Below are 12,741 nucleotides of genomic sequence, written 5' to 3'. Positions count from 1 at the left end.
GATTCGTCTCTTTGGATTATTTCTTGAAACTGCATGCACATCTACAATTATCTCAAAAAGAATTTCAACAATATTAAAAAGAGTCTACATGCTCATATGAGAAGAGTCCTTAGCATATTAAGCAAGGTATTGAATAATACATTATCAGGCCACTTCCATTACCAAAAGAAAAAAAAGTATATAAATACAAAGAAAATTTCTACTACTGAGAATATTGAGTGAGAACGTGGAAGCAAGGGGTAGAAGAACACTACTCCATTTTGAAGTCTGAATTTTTTTTTACCATAAACAGGTATTACTTTCTTTTAACATATTTTTATTTAAGAAAACAAACAATATTCTTAGAAGGTACTACTTTTCTAACTAAGAAAAGATTTGTAGCAATATCTTCAAATTCACATTTGAGAGTATTAAAGTAAGTTTCAATTAAAATTAAACACATCTCCAGAAAGAAAAGGTCTCCTTTCAATGGGCTCCCCTAAAATCAAGAGAAGTAAAAATGAAGCATTTAATTATATTCATAATAAAGGACAACCAGCAAAAACAGCAATGTAACAAAGTTACACCACTTAATAGCTGGCATACAGAGAGCCACTGACCCTTATTGCACGAATTAAATTCTCCCCATTACTAAACAAAAATGAATCCAACTTTCCTCATTATTGTAGAAAAAATGGAAACCATCAACAGAAGTTAATAGTCTTGTCAAGTAAACAAGAACATAGTTTTAAAACAGGAAAAAGCAAAAGTGAAAAGATGTTTTTAAAAATTCACAACTCACTCTTTCAAATGCACATTGACTCTTGGCATATAACAAGAGGCATCACTAACTAAACACCTGCTTCAGACCTACCACTGTGCTACCTGCTTCATATAAATTATTTTGTTGCATCTTCTCAACAACCCATCAAGGAAAGTACTAGACCCAAATTTCAGATGAGCAATTAGACCTCAGAGAGATTATGGGATTTCCCAATTAAAAAGGTAGAGTTGCACAGACTTAGAAATGTGTCCAGTCTGAAAGCCATTAGAATTTAATATCCTTGATTAGAAGAGTTAAAGTGAGAATGGAGAGAAAAATTAATGCCTGAGATATTAGGAAGCTCAAATTCAAAGGCCTTAGAAATTCAGCACGTGAGATGACATGAAAAAAATCTTCAATTTCGAAATTTGGTTTCACTGTAGGTTATAAGAGTTAAGAATCCATTCTTTATCTTTCTACATAAAATTTACTCCCCTTTCCAATGTGTATCTTTGTAGTAACACCATTCACTTACTGACTCAATAAATATGTAACTATCCACTACAAAGACCGTACATGCTACACATTGTTTAACACAGAGGAAGCAGATAAGAAGAAAGGCATGAACCAGGGGAACCTGTGGGTTAAGGACCACTAACAGTTCAGTTTGGCTGAACCAAAGGGTACAAAGAGCAAGATATAGGAGATCTGGGCCCTATCAAAAATGACATGGAACTTGGGCTTTACTTATCAGCAAGTGGGGAAGAGAGTGGAGCACCGAATTAAAACTTCTAACAGAGACTCAACACTTCTTGTTTGAGAGGTAGGAGGGAATCGTGTATAGGACAGACCAGAGAAAGACTAAGGGGAAGACCAGTAATAAAGACAGTAGAATCAGAATGAAGAAAGGGAAAGACTGTAGGAATGCATATAAAATTTTAACTGGATAGCAGAGCATGTAAGGCCTATCTTTATATCCTTATCTTCAACCCAACTCACCCCAAATTCCTATCAAAGAATTCCTGCCACTTGCATATATGATTCTCTCTTACTTACAGGTACCTCTCAACTCAAATTATATATATAACCCCACCGTGCAGTCTTTCCGGATTACTGCAGGCATGCCTTACTTCACACTCCTACAGTACTGCATACACAAAACCTACCAGACCTCTTAGTATTCTGTACTGTCATTGTTTACACTTTGTCTTTCCCACACAGTGGAGTTCCTTAAAAGCAGACTATGCCTTTCCTTCTTTTTATATAAGCAGCACCTGGCACAGAGGAAGCACTCAAATGTTTTTTGATATTATAAATGAAAAAATGACTCCAAGGTTTCCATACTTGAGATAAACTGGAGGATGGCACTATCACTAACACAGAAGGAAATGTTTCGGTAGATTCTCTCATTAGATTTAAGTAAAGTTTTTCATTAGTGTCCTCTCCATGTCAGTCAATGCCTGATAATTTTACAATGCTATTTTCCCACCCCTCCACACTTTCCATCATCTATGTTAAACGTTTTGCATCCTATAGCTCATCTTAAGCTTTTGAAAAGTGTATATTTCTCTCTTTTTTTTATTTTTGTTTTTGGCTTACATGGGGATTTACTGACTCATGGTTTCAGAAGCTAGAAATCCAAGTCATCAACAAGTCCATGCTTTATCCCTGGTAAGTCCACAGCACTCTGGCACAGCTGTGTAGCAATCCTTGGCATTCTTTCCCTCGTTTATGGCCTGGCCTTATTATATGAGGAATATTTTCTTCTCATCCATTGGAGCCATTTTATAGTCCAAAATATGGATTCTAATAGAACGGTGGGATACATACTTAATTCTTCCCCCCAATTGTAGAGCTCTAGTGTAATACCTGCTTCTAACAGACAAATTAGGACAGCCTATGCTATCTCTCTTTTTTGACAGTTATTATGGACTCATGGATTTTTATAAATCAAATATGTCTTACTCAATTACAAAGTCTGTTCTTTTTGATGCCCTAATTGCCCTAACCTTGGTGAGCAGGAGCTCCGTGAAGCTGGCATCTGCATCCTTTTTCCTCATTTAGCATTTGTGATGTCGGCTGTTTTTGTTTGTTTTACAGCAAAGTTCAGGACTTTGTATTTATTACACTCCTTGCTTGAGACTGTCCAGGTGTCACTTTAGATCCAGTTTCTGGCATCTATCCTCCCTTGACAATCCCCCACCACACACAGCCCAGTTAACAACATCTGTAAACTTGACAAGCATATGTTTCTCTCTTACGTTTGTTCCTCCCATACCTAAAACTGTGCCAGACAGATGGAAGAAAATCCATAAATATGTGTTGAACTAAACTATAAAGAAAGACAGAGAGAGAGAGCTGGATTAAAAAATGAAATAATACTACGTTTTAAGTGAATACAATATAAAGTAGAAGAGAAGCTTAGTTAGCTATTAGATTGTCTCATCTGCAGCTCAAAAGTCAGGTCAGAAACAAAGTTTTCACAAAGAGTAACAGTAAAATCAATGAGACAGCAGAGAAAAAAGAAAAGAGAATAGCAGTCAAAAACGGGCTGCTTAAAGGAATAACGGTCAAAATGCTTCAAATCTAGCAGGATAAGTATGGAGGTGTCACGTGTGTTAGGGAAAAAAGTTTCAGCAATGTAGAACAGAGGTCAAACCACAAAGCATTATAGGAGTAAGGAGAGCCTGCCATATGGGAGACATAGGACCACGTACTCCCCCCCAAAAAAGAGTAAGAAGAGTTAAACAATTTGGCACAAAATTTACATTTTTGGTAGCGCATAATCTAATCCATAACTGCATGGAATCTTGAATAAGAACAGAGATCTTGTTGGTTTGTACAGGTAAGTGTGATGCCATGATACATCCCAGAGTAATTTGGGTAGAGAATAAAAAAGAATTTACAAAGTCCCCTTTGAGGACTGGGGAGGAAGGAAGAAATATTAAACTTCCCTATTGAGGAATTTCTGATATTCTCACAAGCAGTAGGGACAACCAAGTCAATAGGCTAAGCCCTTAATCTTGGGGCTCACCCCTTTGAAACTTATTCCTGCAAAGGATCGGCTAAGCCTACTTAAAATTAGGACTGGGAGGTGTGACGGTGGCTCAGTGGCAGAGTTTTCGTCTGCCATGCCAGAGGCCCAGGTTCGATTGCCAGTGCCTGCTCATGTAAAAATAAATAAAAATAAAATATAATTAGGCCTAAGAGTCACCCCAGAGAACCTCTTCTGTTGCTCAGATGTGGCCTCTCTAAGCCAACATGACAGGTGAACTCACTGCCGTCACATGGGACACAACTCACAGGGCTGTAAATCTCCCTGGCAACGTGGAACATGACACCCAGGGATGAGCAGGGACCAGGCATCATGAGATTGAGAAAGCCTTCTTGACCAAAAGGGGGAAGAGAGAATGAGACAAAATAAAGTTTCAGTGGCTGAAAAACTTCAAACACGGTTTGGAGGTTATTCTTACGCATTATATATATTCCTTTTTAGTTTGTGGTGTACTGGAGTGGCTAGAGGGAAGTACCTGAAGATGCTGAAGTGTATTCCAGTAACTTGATTCTTGAAGACAGTTATATAACTATATAGCTTTTACAATGTGACCGTGTGATTGTGAAAACCTTTTGTCTGATGCTAGCTTTATCCAGGGTATGGACAGATGAGTAAAAACATGACAAAAAATAAACAGATAATTGGGAGAGGGGAATAAGGGGTAAAAAAAAAAAAATGAGTAGAATTCAAAACTAGTTGTCAATGAGGAGGAAAGGTAAGGGGTATGGGCTGTATGGGCTTTTCTTTTTATTTATTTTTCTGGAGTGATCATCTTTCTACTCTACTCCTTAATCACTTCAATATCCATAGCACAAAAGTTAGTACAGGCAGTGGTTTGCATTTTCTGAATCCCCAAGATTGCAGACAAAGCAAATACTGTCACATTGTCAACTGGCTATTTTTTTTAAAAAAGTCTCTACTCAAATATCCATCCCACAGACAATATATTATCTATTTTAACCTTCTAAACTGGCATCACTCTAACCTCTAGAGTTTCATCTCCCTGTTGTATAATTTCACTGAACAAAATTGTTTAAAATCCACTTGATTCTTTCCTTATTCTAACAAAATAGTTGTCATAACTGAAATTTTGATAAAAGTTAAAAAGAATTTATGTTCATAATTCTTAACTTCATATTCCAGTACATAATCCTGAATAATTATTTTTTCTTTATTTACTTGCGAAACGTAGTTCCCACTGTGAGTAGATTCATTTTTAGTGGGTTGTGTGTGTGTGTGTGGTTTCTTTAGATAAAGAAGGGCACCAGTATAGTATGTACATCAGCTCATCCTAAAGCTGGTCACCTCCTGGGAATTTTGGGAATCCCCAAATTCATGAATACCACCATAATATAAATTCTCCATAAAACAGCAAAGCGAAAAAGAGTAGAAAGCAAACTGCTGTCCATCAGCCCAGTGAGAAAACCAGGAGCTACTTCTGGCCCAAATAAGAGTGTCAGAAACCTTCAGAGGTTACTAAAGGAAACCATGGGAACTCAGATCATTCTGTACTTTCAAGGGTTTCAGTGTTGTCTCCAAGGTTCCCAAACATCTTGAAGGTTGGCCTATCTTCTGACATCTCTTTTTACTATAAGGCTATGATGATCCAGTGAGACAATAGGGACTATAGCAATTAATAAACTGTAAGTTACTGCTTGTTTAAGTTGGAGGTCTAAGGACAAACCTTCCTTCAAAATTTTATCAAGTGCCTATTATATACAAAGCACAAAGCTGAGAGGAACTAGAAAGCATCAATCTAGTTACTTACATAAAAGCACCAGATCAGGATTATAAATTATAATGACAATCTTTTCACACCACTGTACACAGAGAAAATAACTGAAGAGTACATGAGAGTAAAACTGAAGAGGTTGCTCCTTCACGACAGGAGACAGCCTGCTTACAGCTAGATAAACAACAGTCAATCTGATCCTGAATTGCTCTTCTTTCTCTAATTCTAAACAGGAGATTTACAACCGTTAAGAACTTTTATGCTTGCCAAGATTCTTATTCTCTTACAATGTTATAGAAGAATAAAAGACAAGACCCAATGCAGAGTAAACGTTCTATACCTGCCTAGTAGATGAACTTACATCAACTGTGAATACTCTGAATCCATCAATAGTGTGTGACTACAGCTCGCCTTGATTCCCAGATGATGCACACCCCCCTCCCAAAAGTGTGTGACAACAAAGAATTATTTTTAATTGTACCATTCCCAGGCTATAATATTGTCTAGTTAAATTTGCATACTAGTAAGATTTATTTCACTTTTTTAAGTCCTCAGTTAAAAATTATCAAAGGTACATGAAGAGATGCTCAATGTCCCTGGCCATTAGAGAAATGCAAATCAAAACCACAATGAGATATCATCTCACACCCACCAGAATGGCCATTATCAACAAAACAGAAAATGACAAGTGCTGGAGAGGATGCGGAGAAAGAGGCACACTTATCCACTGTTGGTGGGAATGTCAAAGGGTGCAACCACTGTGGAAGGTAGTTTGGCGGTTCCTCAAAAAGCTGAATATAGAATTGCCATACGACCCAGCAATACCATTGCTAGGTATCTACTCAAAGGACTTAAGGGCAAAGACACAAACGGACATTTGCACACCAATGTTTATAGCAGCATTATTTACAATTGCAAAGAGATGGAAACAGCCAAAATCTCCATCAACAGAAGAGTGGCTAAACAAACTGTGGTATATACATACGATGGAATATTATGCAGCTTTAAGACAAGATAAACTTATGAACCATGTAATAACATGGATGGACCTAGAGAATATTATGCTGAGTGAATCCAGCCAAAAACTAAAGGACAAATATTGTATGGTCCCACTGATGTGAACGGACATTCGAGAATAAACTTGAAACATGTCATTGGTAACAGAGTTCAGCAGGAGTTAGAAACAGGGTAAGACAATGGGTAATTGAAGCTGAAGGGATACAGACTGTGCAACAGGACTAGATACAAAAACTCAAAAATGGACAGCACAATAATACCTAATTGTAAAGTAATCATGTTAAAACACTGAATGAAGCTGCATCTGAGCTATAGGTTTTTGTTTTGTTTTGTTTTGTTTTGTTTTGATTTTACTATTATTACTTTTATTTTTTTCTCTATATTAACATTCTATATCTTTTTCGGTTATGTTGCTAGTTCTTCTAAACCAATGCAAATGTACTAAGAAATGATGATCATGCATCTATGTGATGATGTTAAGAATTAATGATTACATGTGTAGAATGGTATGATCTCTAAATGTTGGGTTAATTTCTTTTTTTCCGTTAATTAAAAAAAAAAGAGAAGGGATAATTGGAGATGAAGGGATACAGACTGTACAACGGGACTGGATATAAAAACTCAGAAATGGACAGCACAATACTACCCAATTGTAATGCAATTATGTTAAAACACTGAATGAAGCTGCATGTGAGGTATAGGTTTTTTGTTTTTGTTTTTTTTGTTTTTTTTTCTTTCTATTATTGTTTTAATTCTTATTCTGTTGTCTTTTTATTTCTTTTTCTAAATTGATGCAAATGTACTAAGAAATGATGAATATGCAACTATGTGATGTTATTAAGAATTACTGATTGTACATGTAGATTGGAATGATTTCTAATTGTTTTGTTAATTCTTTTTTTAATTAATAAAAAAAGATACATTTAAATATTTAAAAAAAAAAAAATTATCAAAGGTAAAAATGAAAGCCATAGATTTCAACCACAATCTTCAACCAAAAGCCCAGAAGAATAAATCCAAGTCACTTGCCTCTCCAGAAAGCCCATAAAGTCTGAGCAATTTAGATTTTCATCCTGAAAATAATTTTTACACATTTATACAAGTTTGCTAACACCTATTTTAGACTCATATTATACTGTCTATTCAACTTTTAAAATAGAACCAATACTTCACTAACATGTCTTCAACGAAAACCAAACAGATTTACATATGTTTGTATGCTTCTAGAGAAACATCTGTCTCCATCCTTAGATGCAGGTTTTTATGTGAAAACAAAAACAAAACTGTATACATGTAAAATAAATTTCTATGTGAACACCAAAGCATTTAAATTTACCAGTACAGGACTTCTCTGAGCTGCCAACAGGTTTCAAAACAGCCTATCTACATTTATAAGTATCTCTAGCTTCTAAGATAATACAGATTCAAGAGAACGACCAAAATAATTTTAAAATCTGCAACCACTAAGTTAAGAAACCAAGGAGTACTGAAGCATACTTAAGACATGAACCAACAGACACAAAAGCGACACACCCACATTCTCCCTCTGTAACTTTAAAGAACAGCAGAGCTATATGGTAAATATATGGTAAACATTTAATGTACTCAAGACAATGCCATGCACCATAAAGATTTTTCTAATGAAAACTTTACATAAAAAGTTTTTAAATAAAAATATTTGGAATAAAAACTTTGTAGAGCCATTTGTTGCCCCACCCCACCCCCCACCCCAAAAAACCCTCTTTGGTAACATAACTGGTGACCAGGACAACGTATATAGGCCAAAACAAAATCAGAATCAAATATATAAAGCTGAAAGGAACCTTTCAGGAATCAAGTAGTTTCAGATTTTAGAGATGAGAAAACAGAGGCTAAGAGAAGACAGCTAATCATTTATCCAACTTGAGACACTCAAGAAATCCTGCATAAGTTAAAATAAAGACCTTAACCACTTACCATCCTCTAACAATATCATATAAGCACTACTGTAAAAAAAAAACTAAAATTAGATTTTCGCCATTTCTGTATACACCTGTATTTATACACATATCACATATATACATTCACTTCAAGCATAACTGAAAAAGATTCAAGAGCCTACTTTGATGGTGCCAGATATCAAAAGCACAGGTTGCTGTACCTTCACAAAAGGTAGTTCAGAAAAATTAGCCTAACTTTTGACTGATGTCCAAGAAAATCTTCCCATCTTACCCATTTTCAATTTGTACCCAAAACGCACCTAGACCTGCAGCAAGAATCACCGCACCAACTAAAATAATTAGTCATGCTTTATGCAAAAACATGACTTCAAGTAATGAATTGGTTCACCTGAATTCATGATACTGGCACCAAGAACCAGATTTTTTTTTAAGGGAAACAAAGGTATACCTGCAGCTTGAAAAATTAAATCTGAACTGTATTACCTTTAAAAGTTTAACACTTAGCCAGTCCTCAATGGAGTGGGGAAAAACCAAAAAAAAAACCAATGCATAAAATACAGATAAATTTTAAAATCAAAGTATAATTTTCCCAAAGAGCTTATCATTAGCAATAAGCTTTCTGCTGTAAACTGATAAGCAACCAAAATCCAATTAGTGCTAAGTTCCCTTTAAGTTTCCTGTATATATACATTTATGTATATATTTAAGTTGTACCAAAAACTGCTTACAAATGGCAATTCCTGTGAAGTAGATGATGATGAAGTTCCAGGTAATTCTAGCATGTTTCCTAATGTACTGGTACTGGAGTCTGGATCATCCTGAAAAGATAAATTTATTGAGTTTAATTGCTCTTCTATGGTAATGTTTGTATCTCCTAGTGAAAAGGGGGCTGGGAGAAGGGCTGCTTTTTCACTGCTGCCGTCCACTTCATTTCTTTGCTTATTTTTCTGTGTTTCAGTTTGAGGATCTAAAGGCAAGAATGGCGATTTGACTGCACCAGGTCTACTCTCTGGTGTGCTGTCTTGTTCATTTCCCATGGCCACTTTTACACCATTCTCTGATTTAGGCTCATAATTGCAGATGGCATTGGTCTGAGTTTCCTCAAAGATCTCCTCTATACTCTCATCCTCTGTGACTGGCTGTTCTGGGTCCATTTCAGAAACTACATCTGCATCGTCCACACAAGTAAAATTCTCAGTGTGCAGAAAGCCATTCTTGACAGTCTTTGTTACTTTTACCTGGAGTTCAGGGGAGTTATTACAAGAGGGTTCCTGTTTCATAGCAAGTGCTGTTGGACCACCAGGACTCAAGGAAGTGCAAACAACTGGCGACTGGGCTCTTGAATCACTTTTTTCAGGGCCTTGAAAGGATTCTGATCCATCAGCAGACCCATTTAAATATTCTACATTGATCATGGAGGCCAAATCCTGTAGTCTCCGCAGTGGAATGTAACAAGATGGAGAATCTTGTCCATAGTGGGATGTTCCACTGGCAGTCGATAACTGCATAGTACACCCATTAAGTGGCTCAGAAAAATTGGATTGACCATTACCGAAAGGGCTGTCCTTGTCTTCAGAGGCATCTAAATTCACTGGGTTAGAAAAGGGCAGCAGGCAATTTCTTCTGGGTAGTTCACAGGTCTGATCCATTCTGGGCCAGCATCAACCTGGAATCCAAAAACAAGGCAATTAATCTGACTTAATGGGTCACTTCACTCTTCTCTTCAAAATGGCAGCCACTTCTCAAGGCCTAGTGGCCTCGATGCCTTTCTGCTGCACTTCCATGGGCGGAAAAAGTTCCCCCGGCTGACGATGGAAAAATGGCCTCGCAGTGCCTCCACAAACTCCATCTTCTCAGAACTGGGCAGAGCCTGCCACATGGAAACAGCCCGTCCCGTTTTTCTGCACTGCAGACTGGTGGACAGTTGGGCTGAACTAAAATTAAAATCCCTCTGGCAGTCGAAATTTCCCAAATCTCAAACAGGAAGAGTCAGCGTCTCCCCCCTCCCCCGCCCCGGGTCCAGCGACCGGATCTCCGGCAGGGAGAGGGCTATGGGGTTCAAGGGGGGTTCCCGGACGCTGCACAAAAAAGGCACCCCCGCCTTCCTGGCTCGCTCGGGCGCAGCGGTCACAATAGCGCGGCACCCTGCACCCGGCCAGCGCCGGAGCCTTTGCCGTTTGCAGCGGCCGTGTTCAGGCCGCGGGCAAGTCTGCCGACGCGGCTGCACCCCGAAGCTCGCCTTCCTGACTGCAGGCCTGCTCGGTCCACTGCTGTAGGGCCCAGAGGCCGGGACGCGACAGTGAGGACAAACGGGAGACAGCCGGCAAAGAAGAGTCAGGGCAGCAGCAGCTGCTACGGCTTGACAAACATGGCTGCTGCCGACGCCGCCTGCCCGGGCCGCGTTCCCTCCCGCAGACGCGGCAGCACCTCCTGACCGAGCCGATTGCACTCATCAATATTAAGCAGCAAGCAAAGTTTGCTGCGGGAGGGCAGCCGGCCCCGCGCTCCACAGCTGGCTACCTGAGGGGAGGCGGAGGCTGAGGTGCGCGCGAGCCAGCGGGGTACGGGCCGCGCCGGGAGGAAGTTCGCGGCGGCCGGGCCGGTTAGGCCTGAGCCCGGCTGGTAGTGATGGAGGGGGAGGGGGCCTGCGGCTGCAGCGCCGCCGGCCACCAACCCCGCGCCGCGCCCAGCCCTCCCCCGCGCCCCTCACCTCACGGCCACCACCATCTTCCCCACCCGGCCGCCTCCTCCCTCCTCCTTCTCGCGCCCGCCCGCCGCCCACCCCAGCGCACTAGTTACCGTGCCCCGCGCCCCCTCCCGGGCCGGCTGGGGGGAGGGGGTGACCCTCATTACACTGGGGCGCGAGCGGACGGTGGGGAGAGAGAGGAGCCGCTGGCCGCACCCCCCTCCCCCCGCGTCTCTCTTCAGGAGAGAAGGCAGCAAGCGCGACCTGCCCCGGCCTATTCCGCCGCCGCCGCCGCCGCCTCCTCCTCCTCACACCCCCACGGCGCGCGCCCCCGCCGCGGCGCGTGCCACCGAGCGCCTCGCGCCGGCCCGCGTGCGGCTGGGGCCCCGAGTGCGCGCGCACCCCTTCCCCCACCGCGCGCGCGCTCCCTCGCCTCACTCTTCGGGGTTCAGGGAGGGTGAAGTCGGGCTCGCGAGCGCGCCGCCCAATCAGCGGAGCCGCCGCCGCCGCCCCCTCCCCTTCCCCCCCCGCGCGCCCGCTCGAGGCCCGGGCCTACGGGCCGGCCCGACTGCCCGGGCGGGGCCTGAGGAGAGCTCCCCTGGGGCCTCGCGCGCCTTCCCGGAGTGCCGCGGCCTGCGGGCGTCGTGGGTGGCACTCCGATACCCTCACCTACCTCGGGGCGCAGCGCGGGCCCCGGGCTCTACAGGCCTCCAGTACCCTACCGGTCCTGAGCCCCGACCCCGGCGGCACCTGGCCCGGCTGAGGCCTGTCCGCCAGTCCCGCTCGGGCCCGCGTCAGTCCCGGCCTCCATCTTAGGTTACAGCCCGGGCTCCCCATCCACTGGGCACCTGCCCTCGGCCGCTCGGCTCGGCCCGAGGCCAAGGCAACCCCCCTCCTGCCGCGGGGCTCACCTGGGGGTTTGGGTTGGGGTCTTCGAGGCCTCAGGCCCCGAGGAGGCGCGGCCGCAGGTGAACCCCCTGCCCGGCCGCACCCCAAACCCACACCACCACCACCACAGACCAAGCTGAGCAGGAAACAAAATGGAGGCAGCAGCTCGGGTCTGCCTTCCCGAGCCAAGGCTGTGCAGCCCCAGGGCTCCCTCCGGCCGCAGGCCCGAGGCCCGCGAGACAGGGGGCCGGCTTGTCCGGGGCGCCGCGGGTAGCAGCCCTAGAGCAGCGTAGGCCGGGCCCGGGACTCGCCCTACGGTCCCCACAGCCCCTCACCCACCGCCCCTTCCCTCCCCCTCCCTCCCATGCCTCTCCCTCCCCCTGCCCGGCCGTGCGGGGTGCGCGGCTCCGGGGAGCCGGGTCGGGTTACCCGCCTGGGCACTGCCCGCCGGGCCGCGGCCTCGACACGGGGGGAGATGAGGCCGGCGACCCCCACGCTGAGCCCACCCGAGCCGGGCTGCAGCTTCCCAGCGCGCCGGCACTTCAGCCTGCAACCGTGCGGCCCCCCGCCGGGGGAGGCCAAGCCCCCAGCCCGGGCACCGCTGGGACGAGGCTCCTCACCACCCCCGGGCCCCAGGGGTCCCCGCTGCCTCGGGCGGGGCGAGGGAAGCCCCGGGGGAGG

At 43.6% G+C, this 12,741-nt stretch overlaps 1 protein-coding gene across 17 annotated transcripts in view; it reads right to left on the bottom strand.

The window, feature by feature from the left end:
* The window catches only part of NSD1 (nuclear receptor binding SET domain protein 1), a 240,700-nt gene extending 228,493 nt beyond the window's left edge, over positions 1 to 12,207 (bottom strand). For 3 of the 17 annotated variants that reach the window (XM_077137737.1, XM_077137743.1, XM_077137753.1), the window contains exons 1-2: positions 11,286 to 11,489; positions 9,215 to 10,152 (exon numbers count right to left, since the gene is read on the bottom strand). In XM_077137737.1, coding sequence (XP_076993852.1) covers positions 9,215 to 10,135 — 921 coding nt within the window. In that variant the 5' untranslated portion in view covers positions 10,136 to 10,152; positions 11,286 to 11,489. Of the gene's footprint in view, positions 1 to 9,214; positions 10,973 to 11,006; positions 11,093 to 11,196; positions 11,216 to 11,285; positions 11,490 to 11,610; positions 11,681 to 12,083 lie in introns of those variants that run through there. The other 14 variants (XM_077137744.1, XM_077137745.1, XM_077137746.1 and 11 more) reach the window with 12 other exon arrangements.
* Positions 12,208 to 12,741: the final 534 nt, after the last annotated feature.

The sequence above is a fragment of the Tamandua tetradactyla genome, chromosome 20, assembly GCF_023851605.1.
Source record: "Tamandua tetradactyla isolate mTamTet1 chromosome 20, mTamTet1.pri, whole genome shotgun sequence".
Taxonomy (NCBI): domain Eukaryota; kingdom Metazoa; phylum Chordata; class Mammalia; order Pilosa; family Myrmecophagidae; genus Tamandua; species Tamandua tetradactyla.
This window is presented reverse-complemented; position numbering and strand designations above follow the sequence as displayed.